Below are 20173 nucleotides of genomic sequence, written 5' to 3' on the forward strand. Positions count from 1 at the left end.
ATGAACCAAAGCCAGTGCAGTACTCACATGCTAGGTACGGCAAATGAGGACAGTGTGCCAAGTTTCCCCCTCATGTTAGGCTGATGATAATACAGCAATGATAACACAAGCAGCAATGCTGCCCTCTCTGTGGGCCACGTTATACAAACTGTTTTCTTCCTTTTTATAGTTCACTACTGTGCACACTTTTATTTACATTCTTGCTACTGTTCCAACTTTTTACTTGTCATAAAAATAACAAAGTGGTGTGAATGTATTTGCTGTAATCAGGTTTGTGGGAAATGGATGCAAGTAATCTGTTACTGCTGATGGAATTCAAATGTGATTCTGATAGTTTTACCATTCTGTGTACTCTACTTCAGAAACTGTTGGCTTTCCAGTTTGTTTATATTCCCCTCAATACAGTTTCAGCTAAACAAGCTTCCTCTCTCCTTTGACATGATGTCATTCTGTGACCTGAACAAGCATGCTCCTGTTACTCTTTGCAGCAGAAGGAGGTTATTACTATCCTCTTCAAGCACAGTCGTAATCTCAGGAAAAACAAAAACTCTTTTACAAAACACACACTTGCTATATTTTTTTATAAATCATAATCCAACTCCTTTTTGAAAGTTATGTGGCACTACGCTACACTTAAATAGTTTCAAAAGAGTTCAAGATTCACAAACAGAACAACAGCCAGTCGTCTTCCAGAATAGAGAACTACTAAAACCATAAGTATGCAGCGTCTATGGCTTACCACAGAACAATCCAGTCCTTCATTAGAAAAATACACAGCAGACCTTCTACAGTCGAATCTGGCAAGGAAACCCTTTCCAACAGACCTCTGCGGTCAGTAAGCTCCACAGGTTAATGCCTATAGATTTGTTAAGCCGCGTTTACCTTTCATTTCACATTCATCAAGATGTTCTACCAGGAAGGGCTGATCTTCTTTCATGGTGAAAGCAGAAGAGATACCCACTGTTACTGTACCTGCCACTTTAAAGAGGCAATGCTCATTTGCTTTTTAACTTGTTCTTGAAACAGTTTCTTTAACTTTGAACAGGCTAACTTCTGTGTGTAGAGATTAACTAGCAGCCTGTGACTGACACCAGCAAATCCTTCATCTTGTGCCGCAAAGGAAACCAACTTGAAGCTGTTCTATCAACATGGTGAAGAACAAGTGGATGGATTAAAGGTTCTACTTGCTGCGAAAAGACAAAAAGCACAGTTGCACAGTTTGGATTTGTTGAACCTGGTTCCAAACAAAGACCTTAAAAAATAAAGGAACAGATGTGGGTAAGTAAAAGACCCCCCCCAATGAAGTATGCATTATCACTTTGTTTTATCTTCATCATTAGGTTTTTCATCAAAAGAATATGCCAAGACAACACATTTTCCTATTACCTCAACACAAAAAAAAATAAATAACAATAATTGTTCCCGCAATCATTCAGGACTTCTTTTTCCTCAAGGGGATTCCATAGTGCCAGACGAGTCGAGGCACAGCCCCACAAAAGAGACAATTTATTTTTACTGCTGCTGAGCTGTTGGTGTTCAAGTTTAACAAGGTGAACACAACTAATCTGCATGTTGTTTTAATGACTTCAGGAGATTAAAGACACAGTTCCACATGTGCTAGTACTTCAATAGCCCCCAAAAAATATAAAAAACGTAGGGCTAAACTTCTTGGTTGCATTGTAATTGCCAATAGTGGACTAAGGTTAACAATGAGCCCTCACTTGAAAACCACCAACCATCTCCTGCCAAAAACAGTAAGAGCATTCATTCAAACACTGGGGCAGAACAGAAACCTGCTATGACTCTGTTTTAATAGGTAACCCCCTTCTCCAGTTCACTGGGTTTTCTTGCTCGCATAAAAGATAAGGTTTTAGAGATGCGAGAGAAAATGAGCACAGATGCTCCAACCTGAGTGTTAGCCAGGATTCTGCACAGCTTCTATTACGAGCTACTTGGAGCATAAATCAGTGTACAAAAATACAAATACAATCACTGGACAAAAATTCCATGACAGAAAGCAATAAATAGTAATGCCAGAAGGGGAGTAGAATACTTATTCTTAGACAGCTTGTGTAAAGCTGCATACGGACTTGTTGCATAGACGTCTGAACTAAAAACAACCTTAAGCTGCTTGCCAACATGCATGACATGCAGCAAATATCCCACCAGCAGGGGCTGAGGAAAGCTGTGGGGGTCTTTGGACCCCATAACCCCACACTAAAACAAGCAGACAGGACAGTGATGACTAGCACATAAACTAAAGCACTGTAATGCTCAGCACAAACTAAACAGTTGCCACCTTTATTTTACAGCCAATTTTAGTTTGACTCGTCATCACCTCCCAACCACTGTGTAAAGTCAAGAGAGGATTTAGGAAACAGAAAACACAAAGCCTCTAGTACTCTAAGATAATTACGAAGCCACAAAGCTCTATCTGGCACCATGCTGTAAGTGGGCCGCACATGTATCTTTTTTGTCTCGTTTTTCTTGGAGAAAGAAGGAGGGAGACAAGGCTGGCTGGAAATGAATGAACATCGCCTGCCTCGAGGTGAACACCTGGAAACAGCAGAGACAGGGAGGCACGCCTCAGAAACATCATTGTTAGCAGCGTTCCAGATCTCTTTTTTACCCTCTTTCTTACCTTAGAATTACAAATGTTCAAACTAACCTCTAGATTCCAGAGATAAGTACACATAGCTGAGGGGCAAGTTTTACACTACTGAATACACAAGAAAAATCCTCAGAAATGAAACAATGTAAAGAATGTGCATTTCCACTTGTTGAAAAGCCTGCCTCCAAGACATACATTTTTTGGGGGGCTTTGCTTGCTATGCTTCCATTATTGTACCACAGAAAATAAACATTTCAAGCACTCCCTTGCAGTAGTATTATAGAAACTTAGCTGGAACTTTAAAACGTCAGTGTTAAAAGTTATGGACGTAAAACCTGAAGAAAAACACACTGAGAAAACATAGGTTGACTTTGGTTTCAGTTTAGGAAAGTGTGTGTTTGAAGTTCTGGATAAAACTACATTCACAAACTGAGAGCTGGATAACCTTATGGTGTATGACAATATGTTTTCATTCACTTTCCCCTTTGCTTATTCATGAGTAGAGCTGATGTACCCAGGTAGCCAGCGAGGGTCAGCAGTGAACCAGAGGACACAGCAGTTGCGTAACAATCTATAAAAAAAATACTAGCCTTCCACCAACACGTACAAACGCAGCTGCTTATACTAATAAGGTACCCACAATCTGAAAGAAAATACAGGTCAGCTTTGACTGAGGGGTCCACTGAGACTACCCAGTGCTTACAGCCCTACTGCACATCTTTTAATGTAACAACTGTAGCATCAAGACAACGTGTACTGACAACCACTGCGGTGTTGTCAGTATTTGGTAATTAACTGCTAGGCAGAGATAGGAGCCTTGCTGGGCCAGTGCTTTCACCCCAGTGTCAGAAGTTCAAGTCCCAGCAAGGATGCCAAATGCTACTGAATCAAGAAGACAGACAGGCTGTGACTTCAGCAGCAGTATTCTTCAGACCCAGGGTGTTTTCATTGGGTATCAGGGGGTAGCCTTTGAGTATTCCTGTAGGTATCTTTTAATTATAATTCATAATTCCATGACTTGCTGTAACAATTACGAGGGCGGATGAATCATTGTTTTTAAATACACAAAGATAATTAAAAGATGCACAGGCTTGCACTATGAATAATACTTTACTGAAGGAACTACAGCAAGAACACCACTTTTAAAAGACATGTATGGCAGTTCCACTAAACCTGTTTGCTTGACAGAAGGTCCGAGCAAATAAATAAATAAATAAATAAATAATAAGTGCCATTGAAGATTGGCTTGAACTTTCCATCAGGGTGGTGGAACTTTATTTTCTAGCAAATTGTTACATTGCCATCAGGCAGCCAGTGGAGTGCAAGCCACTGCAACCAATCAGCTGCTGTTAAGTTGCAAGGGGGGAGAAATTCTAGGAGACACAGAATGCAAGGCCTAGGCAGAGAGGTTCTGAACAAGTTCCACCAAGCCAGCCTGGAATGTTCAAATGGAATGCCAGAAACACAATGCACAGCAAACTCTTCAAACAGACACGTCTCCAGGAATTTACCATGATAAACAATCAACCAATTCAGGCTTGAAGTCTTTCATCTCAGCTTTTATTTTACATACAATATTGTTAATTAAGAAGCTACAGAACTAGGTGTAAATAATTAATTTCCTGGTTTTGTGGGGTGGACATTACCTGCACCTCAATAAGCTGCATATATTCCGCCTATCTGAAGCTCGGTATTCCAGCTGGTCACTGGCCTTTCTACTTAAAGCATCTCCACTACAGACAGAGTGCCATGGAGTAAAGACTTAACAGGAAGATGGAAAGATTGTTCTACTTACAGCACTGGACACGGCAACTGCTTAAGATGACACTTAACAGGGGTAATCAAACAGACTTAAAACCCCCAAAGTCAAAGTGAAAAACTGCACAACAAAACACAAACAGAAATGTGTTCTGCTCATGAAGGCAGAATTAGCCCTTCTAGATCTTCCTACCCACAATGCAGCTGGATGCAAACCTGCGCTCTCCCGACTGCATGGCTCACCCTACATACCATGCGGTCATGCCTTAACAGAGGATATGGAATCCATCAATTTTATTACCTAGTATGTTTAAAAATAATAATAAATTAGCATATACCAGAATTGGCTCACTGCCCGATTTAGCTGCCAGCCGGTTTCAAGGGTAGAGAAGCTAAAACAACCTGAGGGGTACGTAAATTAACTTGACTGTCAATATGACTGTTTCCTGTCCAATCCGAAACTAGAGGACACAGGAGGCTAAACACTGGGATATTGAGAAAGCAGACACTAATCAATACTAAAGGAGTTGGATTATGGGGCACTGCATCTTTAGATCTAGGGACAGAAATTTCAACTACTCCCTTCTGAATGATCTTATAGATTAAAAGGAAACCAATTTAATGTTGCTCACTGTACACAACATGTAACTAAATACTCACGTGACCCTTTTAATAGTGCTACACTGTGGTCAGTTTAGAAACTAAATGACAGCAATAGGTTCAATAGGTAAAAGATATGGCTCTGAAATTGATCAACAATATTTTGAAATAAAAAGGTCAATTTTTTAGCCACCTTATGTTTGGGCTGGTAAATAGTATTGCTTGCATGCAAATGTCAATTCTAATACACGCTCTACTCCAACAATGCTGTCAAAATAAAGGCAGACCCCCAAAGATACTAGCCAATTGAAACCACCAATTAAACTACAGCTGGTTAGCTGACAAGCTCCTGGAATGATGTCATCCCTCCTGTAGATTGCGCTCAGGCACTGTCAACAGAACATTAAAAGAAACAACAACAATCACTGATAAAATAAACAGAAATAAAATCATTCAAAATTCTGACCCAAGAGGGTGTGGTCTCGCCTGCTCCATTGCTACCATGATCAGGTTTGTGCCAAGAATCTTTAACTGAGTTACAAACGTTTGCTTCAATGAAAACCACATAAAATAATGAAAATAAAAGCTTGGTACCTCATTTTCACTTACGCGATCAAGCTGCTGATAGGTAAATATTGATTTTATATCATTAACACTGTAATGGTATTTTGTATTAGAAACTATTAATCTATTTCCTTTTGCATAAATATTTAATAGTGTGGTGAGTATGTTTTTTTTAGTATACGGGTAGCATATCTATTAAAGGTTAACACACGTGCTTTTGTTCAGCGTGTCAGTTGAGCAACATGCGGTTGCATCTTTTCCTTTTCTGTGCAAATGCCATATCCGTTATCTCTCTCCTCTGCATGCCAGCACTGAATCCCGTGCAGCATTCACCTGTTTCACCACGCTGATCCATCGCTGGAGACGCATTTTAAAACCAAAAATGTAATCTTTTAAAAAAATACCATTTTGAATTTAGCTTCAGCCTAATTGTTTAGTCCCTTGGTTCTGTGACTTTTGCTGTCTAAACTGACATCGCCCAACTCATTCCACTTGTAGCCCAAAAGGGATTTGAACTCAAGCCTCCAGAGCTGAAATGCTATTGAATTAGCCAGCTACACCACCTAGCCCCTAATAACTAGACATTGTAAACTATGTAAAACATTGACACCCTCACCTTTTGTGATATATATATATATATATATATATATATATATATATATATATATATATATATATATATTAGTGTTTGAATTGAAGTTTAATTTTATGAATCATACTATCATATTTACACTTTACTGAAGAAGCAATATCAAATATTGTATAGACAAAAATATCTAAGATTCGTGGCATGAAAAAGTTATCTTAACTGACATATTCTCTGTAACCCTTTCTATTTCAGTCACCCTGGCGACTTTAAAACTCCAGCTCAAGAGCTCTCGGAATCAAGTAAATCAGGTACACCACAGCGTACTCATTAAAATGTCCCCCTGCAACACCCCTCCCCTGACGGGAAGGAATGCCACATAAAGCATGTGGTAATTGTTACACTCTGGTGTACCTACTGTACTTAGACATGATTATGAGAGCTCTACACAGACCACATGGGGTAAAGTTGCCATGACGAGATGACTGACAAAGTAGCGAATCAAAACAACGGGAGGAACGCATTAGTTAAGAAAGCGCCAATATTTAATTCCCACATCAACTTGCTCCTAAATTTGTACTTTTCATTTCAGCAACTCAGTTTTGTAAAACAACAAAACAATATGGATTGGATACTTTTTAAAGGGTTAGATTGCTGCATGGTTTAATAGTGCAGTTAGTTACTACAATAGAGCAACACGTTTTGGAATGCACTTCACTTCAAGAAATATCAGAGTGAGTTTGTATAATTTCTCATAGTGTGAGGGAGTAGTCATTCCACCGCTGCCCACTGCATGACAGAAACAAGGCTGGGCCTATTTACTAGGAGGTCATGACAGAGATGTTTTGTAATGCTATTAGAAAAGGATGCTAAAGTCAGTCTTTGTCCTCCAACGCTTGTGAGACATTGGCCCCTCTTTGTGTGCAAATGGCATTTATTGAAGGTGAAAAATGGCAAACGTGTGTGCGCACACACACACACACATAGCTTAGTTGCAAGAAAGTTCATTTGTTCCCATTCACACTTCAGCATAAGGCCCATACAGTCTTATGCATTTTCTGAATTAAAATGTCAAATTGAAAAGTAATAAGAGTTGGTATAGGCTACAGACAATTGAATGCCAACTGTTTTCATTTCAATTGTAGAGGCAACAACAATATTGATGATTTACAGAGATATGGTTGGTTATGGAGAGCATGAAGCATTTGCCAATACCTATCATGAATTCCGGGTCATAAATGACAGGTCGGGAAGATGTCTGGTTTACAAACAATGTGTTAAGAGGTGCTGTAGCACTTATCTGTGTTGCTTTTTTTTTTTTTTTTTTTTTTAATTATTGACATCATTGATGTACATGCGTAGACAAGCCTGCAGACTTCAAATATTAACACATTTGTAAGAAATCTCCACCTACAGTGTCTTTAATAGCAAAGTTTTTGATCCCGATTTCTTAAGGCAAGGAGATACGGGCAACTGCTGCATCCAATAGAGGACAAATTTGTATATATTCTATTGCATAGGTTACTGTAATCTTGCATGGCAGGACTTGGAGTTTATAAATACTAAACATGCGTTCAATGAACACGCTATATTTAGTAAAGTTTATACTAAACATAGCACGTTCGGATATTGACAGAACAACTGTGTATTATTATTATTATTATTATTATTATTATTAATGATGTCCACGTACAATAGCAGGTATAGGGTTTTTTTTTTTTTTTTTTTTTTTTTTTTTTTTTTAAACACTAGTTCGCAACATGTGAGAATACAGTAGCCTATTGTATGTATCGTAAAACCAAAATGCTGTTCCAAAGTGTTAAAAAGTGAATCACAGCGAACATTAAAAACAACAAAGCAATTCTACAACTTCAGTCCATTAGGACCTTAGGTCACAACGAAAATGAGTATTTAAAACAATCGCAACAAATATATTACTCTATTAAAAACAAAACATTATTACATTATTTTAAAATAATAATAATAATAACTTACAGCTTGGACCAAATCGACTGCTAGATAAACAGCAAATAAGACCAAAACCCTGGAAAAAAATACACAAAATAAATTCCCAAATTGAAAAATACTACAGTATTTGCATTATAACAAGTAAAAAATAACAACCGCTAGTTGTTCTCTTGTTATTGACTTTTTAAAAAATAAATTTAAGCGGGGGATTAAACGTACCTGTACTTCATTTTGCCTGGATTTCTGATTAAAATACAGGCTACAGCAATCTGTCTTTGCTCGCTCGCTCTCTCTCTCTCCTCAGCACAAACCAAAAGCTGCAAACGCACTCATTTAAAGTATCTTCCAAAAAGTTAATTCGTGTTCACACACTTTGTAGAGAAATGAAAAGAATACACAAAAAGCAAAGTTATGATCATGAAGAAAGGGCGAGAACTGGGCAATAATGTAGAAATCAAAAGCATCGCAGGTGTTTGCGCCGTTATAAAAGACAGAAAGGTTTAGAAGACAGACTCAGTTTCGTGTCTTGCCTGTCCCCTAACCGACCGGAGCCCATCACTCTCCGCAAGAAGCAGAGGAAGGGGAGGAGTCTAGCTGTCAATCAGAAAGCCCCCACCCCCCCCAAAAGAAAGAACGCTACGCTACTAATATTCAACCTCATGATACCTTATTTATCATGGTTTGGGAATGATATGCGTTTGAAAAAAATATATGAATATATCATTTATTTATAAAAAATAAATTGTAATTGTGTTAAGTAAAGTCAAATATTACTTTGAATATGTTTCAAGAAACAAAACGAAAAACAGTTCGTGAAATAGTGTGTGGAAAGCGTGTATTTTTTATTCATTAAGTTCCCATTAAGTGTTATTTATTGCACACTGTTTGGTCTACTTTTATAATAATAGATAAACACAATGACATATAATTAATCATATATCAGAATCGCACTTCTTTGCAAATGTAAACTATTGTTGTCCAGTTAAACTAACGTGGCTCTTGCACACGTCAAATATAAGTTTTACCTACACTATACAGGTACTACTGAATGAATGAATCGAACAGAATGCAGATAAATGAATGAGCTGTATAAAGATGTGATATGAAAAGAAAAGGGTCTCTCGTTAAAACTCAGCTGTGTGTATAGATAGGACTGGATACACAAAAGACCACCCACGTTAGAAAAGGGTGCCAGCTGTATAAATAAGTAATATAAAGAAAAAGTTAGAAATATATAAAGATGTGATATTCATTAAAATCTCTAGTCTCAAGGCACGATAGACCCTTGTTACAAAATGTAACTTGCGAATTTTTTCCCCCCACATCTTTGTACAAAATGCAATTTGTTTCAAGGGATGTGTAGCGGAGAAAGATTAAAACTTTGGGTTCCTGATACAGAACATGAATATGAATAAATCACAGGCACAGATCAATGCACACATGGTAAAACCACAGTAACCTGCTAAATTACCGTAAGCGCCTAGAAGGAACTTCCCTGAACGCATGCTTTTAGCACAAGTGTGTTATTATTTTAAATATAAAACATCGCAATTCTCATGTCTGTCTTTGAAACACGTTTTAATAGCACACAACTACTGTTGCACAAAAAGCCACATGTTGACAGCTACTTGTGAATAACCTGTGTTCGTTCTTATATGAACCTGATCTCAATAGTTTTACTGGTAAAGATCCATCAATCACTAGAAAAAATCATGACTTTTTTTACCACTCGTCTTTTTGAAAAAGTGAACTTTTTTTAACTTTTATTTTTTGGATCAATTATATTATGCCCTAAACTAGCTTCGTACACGTTCCATGAATCACTTTTAATGGATTGTTTAATAGAAATGTAAATCATAGACTATATATCTGTGATTTATTTTGCATTACCTGATCATTTTAGTTAGCAAATACTATATGTTAACAGTTGCACACTGGTTACCTGTGCTTTACCACAGTGACCTGGGATATAGACTGTATACAAATGAAACATATATTAAAAGATTAGGAATACACGTTCTATGGAGTATTGGTAGTTATTTTATTATTTTTCCATTTTAAACTTTTAGCAATATGACATATTTTGTAAATAATCCTGAAATCTAACAGTTACGCATTCCTAGATTGTGTTTAAGGTATTCACACTGCGTTTCATAATATTTGTAATGCGTCTAAACGAGAAATAAACTATATTTCTCTAAAGAACAAAGGGTAGGCCTATAAACGCACTACAATATTATCAATCGTTCGTTGTTATCCCAATACAAACTTATACATTTCATAGATGCCTAGCAGAAAAACGTCTAACCAGTTGAAATATTTTCTACAACGGTAAATTCCACAAATCTAAACACGTTCACAGAAATTCACTGATCATCAGGGTCAAAGATAAATTATTAGTTTTGAATTGATAGGCAGACATCTGCTATTGTCCTTGAATCAATCCGCCGATAGTTAGCCACCCTTTTTCTAAAATCTAAAATTAAATCTACTGTTATATTTTATTTTACATAAAAGTATAGTAATAGTCTATATTGAACGATAACTTATACAACAGGTAGATTTCAAAACTGGAGTTTGGAGAAAAAAAAAAGTTGTAAAAAGTCGGCGGACTACATTCGTGTTGAGCGTAAGGATCTCCCCTATCCTTATTTGGTAAAGTAGACCCGAGGGGCAGGTTAAGGGAGATAGAAAAAGTTAACTCGGTTCTTGCAGAAGGGAGTTGGTTCTGCACGGAACTGTTGGTAGACATTTAACTGTCCGTTGTAACATTTTGAAAAGTGTTTTTAAGTTTTTTTAGGAATATGTCTAGTCCCACATTCAGCTGTATATATCAGTGCTGAGTAGACCATAGTGTAGAAAATGAATATTAAAAACAGGTTCCGAAGCGTTGGTCTCTGTTTCCTAGTTGTAGTGCTATACATCTGGGTAGAGAATTCAGAATCTGCGGTGAGTAGAACTTGTCTTTTATACTTTTTTTCCCCGATACTTGAAAAAATGATACAACTACTTACAAGCATTGCAACTGTAACTGTGCTTGAGCGTGTGTACTTCAGAAGTTTAAAAACAGAGTGCGCTTACTTTATAACTAATCTTTCCGATTTCTTTTCTTAGCCGCCTTCTATAAATAAGTAACCAAACAACACGATATTGGAATGACGATTTAAGTTTTTTTTTTTTTTAATTGTTTTTGTACATTTTACAGCATTACACTATTAGTGTAAGAAGACATTTAACAGCTTATATTATTGCTGGTAACCAGGTCTTTCCACTTGTTTTTAATAATGACTGACTTATTAAAGTAGCGCAATATGATATAGTAATATAGTAGCGCACATCACATCCATTCTTCTGAGGTTTTTGCGATTCCCTACGGCTAGTAGAAACATGCACGATTCACAAAGCCGACTGTGCCAACCACTCACAACACAAATCTGACTTTGTTTCTTCTTTTTTTTTTTTTTTTTGCTTATTTATTTTTTTACCTTGCTCATTAAAAATAAAGTATCTGCATTCTAGAAATATTTTTGTTTGTGAGATAACATCCGCCAGTAATACTTTATTAGAGATACTCGAGCTAAAGATTTAAACAGTTCTTGGTATGGAGTATGACCATTAGAAACATGGTCGTACAGCTCGCACAAAGTATGCAAACCCTACTGAAAACGCTCCGGTAGGGCTGCATTCGTTATTACCGTGGAGATCGGTTACATTACACAATTCCGTATGTTTCTTTTGTAGCAAGCATAAAACGTTGGTAACTTAATCTTTTTTTTGACCGCTGTGTTGCTTCTTCTCTTCAACAGAACCCCTGTATTACAGTAACTTTGTTTGGAATGATGAACTGCTGTTGATTGAGAGAATGACATATTCCACTGCCTTGTACTTACGCTGTGAAACCATAAATGCGTCAATGATCTCGTGCATTTTGTAAATTGCCAGAAGAAATGATAAATGTTTGTACAGTAAAATGTATATCAATGTTTTTTTTCGAGAATGACATGAGTTTTAAACATTTGCTATACTTGTCTGATACTACATGATGTTTCTGTTATGTTGTGTATTACCACAAAATCTCTTTTTCTTTAAAGACAAACAGTACAGTGTGTATTTGGAAGGTACACCGCTTATATTTCATATCATCTGTTGGCGCTGGTATGCTTTTTGTTGCGTTTTTTTCAGAAAGGTGTGAAATGCATCTGTAAAACCAAATCACTTGTACTTAATTGAGTGCTTACTGTAATTGAACATACAGGGGGTGTATTTATTCCTGGATTCGTAAAATATGGTCAGTGTTTTATTCTGTTAAGGAAAGAAGAGTTGCAAATTAAACTTGGGACAAAATCTTTTCCCCAAAGTTTGTTCAGTCTATCTGAATCTCACTTACTCTGTCCACAGTTCGAAATGCCCATTGACATGCTGAATAGCTAGTAAAAAGGTTGCAAGTGAAAGGGTCTATCTACCCCCAACAGCAAGGGAGGAGTCGAGGGGAGAGATCTCTCTCTCTGTCTCTATACCCCAGGTTATTCATTGAGACCACGGTGTAGAAACAGAGAAGACCATGGTCTTCTGTTTGACATCATTACCTTACTAAGGTGGATATCAGTACGAGTTTAACAGGCCTTTGAAGACAGTGACTGGTTTGAATGACTAAGTTCTATCGTATAAACTGTCTGTCTTCCAAGGTGCCCTTAATTAACCCACTTTTACTTTTATTTAACACTGCAGGGATGGCAATTGGCACCTGTTGCATAGTAGTTTTATCCAGTCCTGGTTTTACCAAGAATTTAACAAGTCACACCTGGGATTGTTACCTGTACATTGTGGCTCATGTTAAAACCTGGAATGGATGACACTGCTCTACCTTATTTCCTCTTTTGCACTGTAGTCTTTACTTGAACCTGCTGATTTAAAACAGCTGTTTAATGGTAGGTACTTTTACATGTCATCAAAACAACAGTGTGTGTGTATATATGTATTTTTTATTTTTTTATTTTTTATTTTTAAGTATTTTGTGCTTCTGGGTTTTTGGTCAGAAGTACAGTTATTTAAGTGGCAGGTCTTTCTTTGGGAAGAATCCTTATTTTGTGGTGTGTGCTGAAACACAATGTGTGAAAGCTTTGCCTCAATAATTGAAGAAAGCTAACTTCATGAACACTTTCCAAAACTTGCTTAAAAAGAAGTGTCTTTGCCATAGTCTTGAATTGTACTCCTGAAGCTGCCAGAGATGGAGCAGCTATTGCAAACCTCAGCACCTTTTGAAGCAGGTTTTAAATTGTTTTAATGCTGAACTGACTCACAGTAATGTTCTGTGATGCCTCAAGGCTATATGAAAGTAACTGTTGCACAAACTGCATTGGCTGTGCAACACTCAGCCAGCCTGCTACACTAGATGTTACAGTGTCCAGTCCTTTTCATTTGTGATGAATGCAGATAGAACCCCCGAAAAAGGCTCAATACTGTATTGCAATCAGATTCGTGTTCTTGAAATATGTCTGTGCGTCAGACTGAGACCATTGCATTTGCATTAATACACCGATTCTGGTTTGGTAAGACTACAGAGGTTGGGTGGCTGCAAGGTTTAACAGAAGATTTGCCTCGCATGGTGCCTTGCTAACATAGACCAACATTGTGAAGTGTTCTTTGGGTCATCAGTGGACACTGCACAACACAATACATGTGCCTTGTTAATGGTCACATCTTTTTGTTTGAGTATGTTTACTATGATAGTTTGTGGACACCTTGAAGTAGTTGTTACATTAGGTGCTTTATTAAGGTGTATCTGTGTGAATTTTGCTGTGCTTCATTCACTGGTTGAGACCAATCTGAAGCCTCATTTTGAGCATGTATTCAGCACTATACTTGCCTTTGCCACCTAGTGGCAGAGGGCATTAATTGTGGGTAGGTTGGGCTGTGATGTTTCTTGCCCCTAGCTATTAAACAACAAGGGATAGATTAGAAGGAAGGGATTTAGGCATATCTGAGAAGAGAAATGCTTTTGTGACAGCAAGGATGTAGCCATAACATGTAGGAAAACTAGACAAGATTGTGATTGGGAGAAAGTAGGTATGACTGAACAACATGGCTTTATTCCATGGCACGCTGCAGATAACAAATTTATCTGTTTGCGTCACTGGGTTCCTTTGTAGATGTGCTTGAAAAGTTACCAAGCAGAGCTATGCATTTGTTGGCTGTGTTTGTTTTTGATGTATTTCAAGGGGCAGTGGGTTAAATTAAATTGGCTTCCCTTTAAAAAGTTTTCTTTTTGTGCCATAGTGTGTGCTGATTTCTTAAACCTGGCAACAAAACAAGTTGTAAATAACTGGTCTGTAATAGCATGTTTGTAGCCTTTTGTTTTTTATAGTGTTAAATGAATAGCTTACAGCAAAGCCTGGAGACCGCTGGTATGAGTCTAGGCTATTCCACCGCCGACCGGGGATGGGAGTCCCCAGGGGGCAGCTCACAATTGTCTGGGTGGGGAGGGCTTAGGTCGGTTAGGGTGTCCTCTGCTCACTGTGCACCAGCGACCCCTGTAGACTGGCCGGGTGCCTGTGGGCCTGCCTGTAAAATGCCTAGAGCTGTTTGGTCCTCCGACACTGTAGCTCTGAGGTGGTTGCATGGCAGGCCTGCAGAGTGAAAAGAAGCGGACGGCTGACGGCAAAACGTTTTGGAGGACGTGTGTGTCCGTCTTCGTCTTTCCTGAGTGAGTGCGGGGGTGGCATGATGAGCCGGGTTGAAATAAAAGGATGATTGGGCTTTCCAAATTGGGGAGAAAACGAGAAAATAATTGCCGATTCCAATTAAAAAATAAATAAAAGATGGGCTACATAATGCAAAAACTTAACTTTTAAATCATTACTCTAAACTCTCCATTACAATGAAGTAAACTGCATTCAGTTGACAAACATCGGACACATGTCTCCCTTGGCTTTTTCAACACACTAAGGAACAGTAGCCAAACTATTTGACCTTTTTGAATGGCCCTTCCACAAAATTGTTACTGTTCAGCTTGACACAAGTGCCTGTTTGAGACTGTGCACAAAGTGTGTATGAGGTACTTTGTGGTTTACTTGATTTTGTTTCTTGGGGCCTTACCTTTGTTTGTCAGGTTGGTGCATAGAAGATTATGGCCAGGTTTTAACTGTAGCCATTTAACTGTAACATTTCCCCTTTGGTCTTGGGTGTGGTGAGCTGGTGACCAGCAACACACATGTAATACCCTCTTACTGGGCACTCAGCAGGTATATTAAATCCCAAACCAGGTTTACAGCAAATCATTCAGGAGAGTAGACAACAAATAGTCTTTAGAATTTAACGCTAAACAGATTTTAAATGGACCTTTTTTTTCTTGGACCAACTGATCTAACCCCCAGCTGTGACTAGCAGACACGTGCTGGTCATTGCTGGAATTTCAGTCCATTCTAACCCGTTTCAGAGTGTTGTACAAGTCAAGCTCAACATACTTGTGTCATTTTAAAAGTGAGTGGATCGGTGCTTGAAAGTGCATCAAATCTGTTAAAATGGTAAATACCTGTATCGTGTCTTTTTTTGTTTTGCATTTTTATATGGATACTGAGTTCAAATGAAGTCGTTGTAATGTACATTCCCCTAATGTTTTTATATATTCCACTGTACTGTGAAGTACATTTCAAAGGTGTCCTGACTTACACCAGATATAAAGTGAAGCTCTCAAGGGACCTTCCAGCACCAGAGTTGGTTCCATTTACCCAAGAAGGTAAATAAGGGTATATGTGGTGGGAATTTTGCTTATAAGTGACAACCAAAAAATACAATATTTACTTTTGAAGTTGTTTAACTGTTAATGGAACTACCATTGGCTATATTTGCAGACATGAACTTGTCCATTGCCCAGTTCCCACTTTATAGGCCCTTGCGTCTTTGAGCACTAAATTGTCATGCACCAAAGGACAAACATACCCAAGCAAACAGAGGGAGGCAGCCCCTTCCCTGGGTGAAGTGAAGCAGGATTGGTGAGAAAGAGGATCCTTTGAACCCTCTTTGCATCATATATGAGAAGTGTCTCCCATGCAGAGGTAAGAGGCAAGGGGCCGTTATTGCAGGTGTGGGGTTTGTCAGCAGTGTACGCTTCTGCTCTTCACTGTGTGTCCATTAGGGCCGGGCACCCTGGTGAAACTGCAGTTTAAATGTTGTTTTGAGTACAGAATGGTATTGCAGGGGTTCAAAGAGCCCTGTGTTTACTTTGCTAATTGTGCTTCTCGCTGTCGGCTCCTTCAGACTTCAAGTGAAGACTGCCCATGTATGGAAATGTAGTCTGTCTGCGGTTCTCTTAACACCCTAGGAAACAACTCAAAGCCTCCTGTTTGTCAGATCTTGTTGCATCTCTGGCATTTGCACCACTTTTGACAAGTAGAAATAACATCGTTGTGAGAAATGGTTTAATTTATCATTGCCAATTATGTTGTCCATTATCAACTGGCTTTGATAAATACATTTGCAGTGTAGACTTGTCAAGTGATAATATAATATAGTTGGTTACTTTTGTGCTTGAAATGTTAGTTTTCTTGTTTTTAGACACACTTTGCAGAGTAGGTAATGCAGTAATTCTCTGTAATTACTGGTTGATTTTAAGTTAGAGCAATTAAATCTCCTTCAGTAATAAAAATTACTTGAAAAATAAAAATAGTAGTGGCAATTTATAATTAGTAATGCATTGGATTATCTGTATTCTGTGATTTTCTTATCTCCATTTATAAAACAGAAGGGATGCGAAGGAGCTGCTCATTTTGACCACCACTATGGGAAATGTGCCAGCATTGTTGCAGGAGCATGAACTGGACACACTGTGATACCTCTGAGAAATTCTTCCTCCTGGCGAACGCTCTCCAGTGCTCCTTAATGTATGTTTTCATTTGAAGCGAGTTTTCAGGATTCGAAAGTCCTTTTGTGCATCTGTCATAGAATGTGCTACTCTGAAGCTGATTGGCTGAGGACATCCTTGAGGCTTTGTAAACTTCATGTCCAGGCAGTGTTGCCTGAATAACAACACATTTCCAGATCAAAAGCTCTTCATCTCCCTGATGGGGACTGTCAGACTAGCTTAACCACGCTGTACTTTACTATTTGCACACAACATGAGTCATGTGAACGAGGATATCCAACACAGCTTCACAGCAGGTCTCTGGAACAGGTTGGAAACCAATGAGGAATGACAATGTGATTTTAAACCCATGGAAGAAAGCTTCAGGGCTCGTAATTAAACATTAATGACTGTTGCAGACATTATCGGCTAGATGGTTCACCACGGAAACAGTTAGCGGAAGACCAGGTCAGTTATCTACAGGTAATGACTGCTGCAGAGGATTTTAATGTCATTATAAACTGAACAAATTATATAAGTCTTTTCAGTTTAAATTTTTGGCCGGATCACTAAGGGTGCGTGAAATGTATGTCACTTTTTTTAAAGTGAGTTTCAAGATTCTAAAGTCTTGATTAGCTTTTTAGTGGGCAGTTACCTGTAGGAAAATGATTGCTCCACTCGAGTGTGACTGGCAAAGGTAATAGGTTAGCACTGCAAGTGAAAGAGCAGTGTTCAGTTTGAAATAACCTCAGCAGGAGAACAATAAAACAGTGTGTTTTGAACTAAACACAAAATGCATTAAATCATACAATACATTAAATCACCTGTTTTAAATAAACTATACATTTGAAATCATAACAATAATAATTAACAAATGCACAGGGGCGGGGAGTACCCCCTTTTGTAATAAACAGACAATTTTCTATTGCCCTGCTACAATCACTTAAGAGCATTCTTACTATCTTATATAGGGTGTCAGAATCTGGGGATATGTGAAGGTGTCTTATACATTACAATATGCAATAGTTATAGTGGTCTGCTTTTCTAATGATAATCAATGTCTCTTACTTTGTTTTTCCATAATGCCCAGGGAGATGTGTGTTCTTGACATTACATGCTTCTGGGTAGAGAGTTGTGTAGAATGTAGTGCAGGCCTTGTCACACTCTCTTGGACAGTCTGTGGGTGCCCTTTGTAACCCTTTAACAGATCTAGATGGAACGTGGCTTAATGCTTTACACAGGTACTTGGGATTTAATGCTTCTGGTTTTAGATTAAATATACAGAACTGAAAAGTGCAAAGTTTGTGGAGTCGTTTTCAAAGGTTAAATGTGAGCCAGTAAGGCATTAAAAGAACAAACCTCCTATTGCTAAATACAGTGCAGTCACATGCTTTACTTGTCAAAGGTTTTTAGTGTAATTTAAAAAAAGATAATGGATAGAAAAAAGTATAGGTTGATCAGATCAACCTCACCCCCCACCCCCAATGTTCAGAGCAATTATCCAGTGATTATGTGCAAAAACAGAATTAAATAATGACCATTGCCAGAGTGTGATTTGTGATGTTTCAAAGAGATTTCTTTTTGGTGACCGATTTGTGTACGGTATATACAGTATAAAAGATAGTCAGCGTGGTTGCCTGTGCATGCAAGAACATGTCTTCTACAAGTATTCTAATTAAGTGTTCTTGCATTCAAGTGAAGCAGTGACTGTAGAGGAGGAGGGGAGAGGAGTAGGAGTCTTATACTCTCATTTCTATGTAATTCCTATCCAATTTTGATTAAACCTGGTAAGGACACTCTAGCACAAGTTATTGTACAAAATAAGTTTGTTTTGCACAGTTAGAATACTCCTGACTTGTTGTGCATTTTCATTGAACAGTCTTTACCAGCGTGTCTGCATTATTGTTCCCTGTTTATATAAAGATGTTTAGAACTTGGCAGTAATTTCTTGTGGTGGCCATTCTATAGTATAGGGGTACGTGCTAACATCACCATTGACGAGTGAGCTTATTGTTCTGCTTCATTTAAAGTAATTGGCCTTCATCTTGATATCTAACAACCAGCTATCGTTTTGGCTGCGTCCTTTGTTTTTAGTTGCGCATGCTGCTCATGGTAGACAGAGTGAATTCCATGCTATCTGTCACGATCATCACGGCAGACGCAAGTGGAATTTGCTGTTTGCATTTTTGAAATGTAAAGTTTGAATATTCAAGGTGCTGTGGTGGGGGGCTTGGGGTGACCTGAATTAATACAGCAGGGTTTTATCGTTACAGTGCAGAACTGGGTAAAGAAGAACGTCTGGGGCTCCCATTTCAATTGCACTTTAATTTTTATTATAAGGAGGAACATGCATAAAGCAAGGGCTCTTGAACTCGTGCGGTAGTATTCTGAAAGGAAGTATATCCATCACGAATAGGGATGCAAGTCAGTTATGATTGTGTGGGTGTTTTTTTTTTTTTATTTTATTTCATTTAAATCAACTCTTTCAACTGTTTTTGACATCCAATCAGTTTTCAGTAAAACTGAAATGAAAGTTTAACCAAAACACCAGAGTGGATTGACACGACCAAGGGAACAGGCCGTACCATTATTACACACGCCTTAATTATTTTTTTTTTTTTTTTTTTTTTTTTTAGCATTACAAATAAGCCAAGTTGTGTTATGCACCACTGATTATGAATAATATTACAATTAGACACACTGTAGAAATGTAACGAGACACCTTAAAAACCTTTGTATATTATTTTGTTGATACAACCAATTGCGGCGACAATGGGGGCAAGTAGCAAATCATATCCGAGTAGAACTGCAGCTCCTGGTTTTCGAAATTGAAATTATTTCATGAAGATGCTGGCTTTAAACTGAGTGATGTTTGGAAGCATTTTAACACTTCTAATTTAAAGCGTCATCTAGACTTGTCAGCAAAAAACTATGTTAGATCACAGGCCCGCTGTCAGCCCCCTCCTCCCCCAAAAAAACATGCAAAGTTCTCATTTAATGTGCTGATTTATTATAGCCCAATACTGTAATACATATAACTAAATCTATGGATTAGGCTGTTGCACTTCAACTCAAGTAAATATGCTGACAGAATGCAAGAAAGCAATTAGACATGTGAAACTAGTTTCAGTACATTCATAGTAAATGATTGAAGCTACCTTTTTAAGAAACAAAAACTGACCTGCTCTCAAGCATCCAATTTTTATAGCAGCTTTTAGATATGTCTGCGTCCCTTTCACTTGATTTG

The 20173-nt window shown here is 38.0% G+C and overlaps 2 protein-coding genes across 8 annotated transcripts in view; one reads left to right on the forward strand and one right to left on the reverse strand.

The window, feature by feature from the left end:
* LOC121318666 (collagen alpha-6(IV) chain-like) overlaps positions 1 to 8640 on the reverse strand; it is a 125214-nt gene extending 116574 nt beyond the window's left edge. For all 3 annotated transcript variants that reach the window (XM_041255585.1, XM_041255584.1, XM_041255583.1), the window contains exons 1-2: positions 8307 to 8640; positions 8115 to 8163 (exon numbers count right to left, since the gene is read on the reverse strand). In XM_041255585.1, the coding sequence (XP_041111519.1) occupies positions 8115 to 8163; positions 8307 to 8317 (60 nt within the window). In that variant the 5' untranslated portion in view covers positions 8318 to 8640. The remainder of the gene's footprint in view (positions 1 to 8114; positions 8164 to 8306) is intronic.
* Positions 8641 to 10789: 2149 nt separating this feature from the next.
* LOC121318667 (collagen alpha-5(IV) chain-like) overlaps positions 10790 to 20173 on the forward strand; it is a 93195-nt gene continuing 83811 nt past the window's right edge. For all 5 annotated transcript variants that reach the window (XM_041255586.1, XM_041255588.1, XM_041255589.1 and 2 more), the window contains exon 1: positions 10790 to 11036. In XM_041255586.1, coding sequence (XP_041111520.1) covers positions 10950 to 11036 — 87 coding nt within the window. In that variant the 5' untranslated portion in view covers positions 10790 to 10949. The remainder of the gene's footprint in view (positions 11037 to 20173) is intronic.

The sequence above is a fragment of the Polyodon spathula genome, chromosome 7 (assembly GCF_017654505.1).
Source record: "Polyodon spathula isolate WHYD16114869_AA chromosome 7, ASM1765450v1, whole genome shotgun sequence".
Classification (NCBI taxonomy): Eukaryota; Metazoa; Chordata; class Actinopteri; order Acipenseriformes; family Polyodontidae; genus Polyodon; species Polyodon spathula.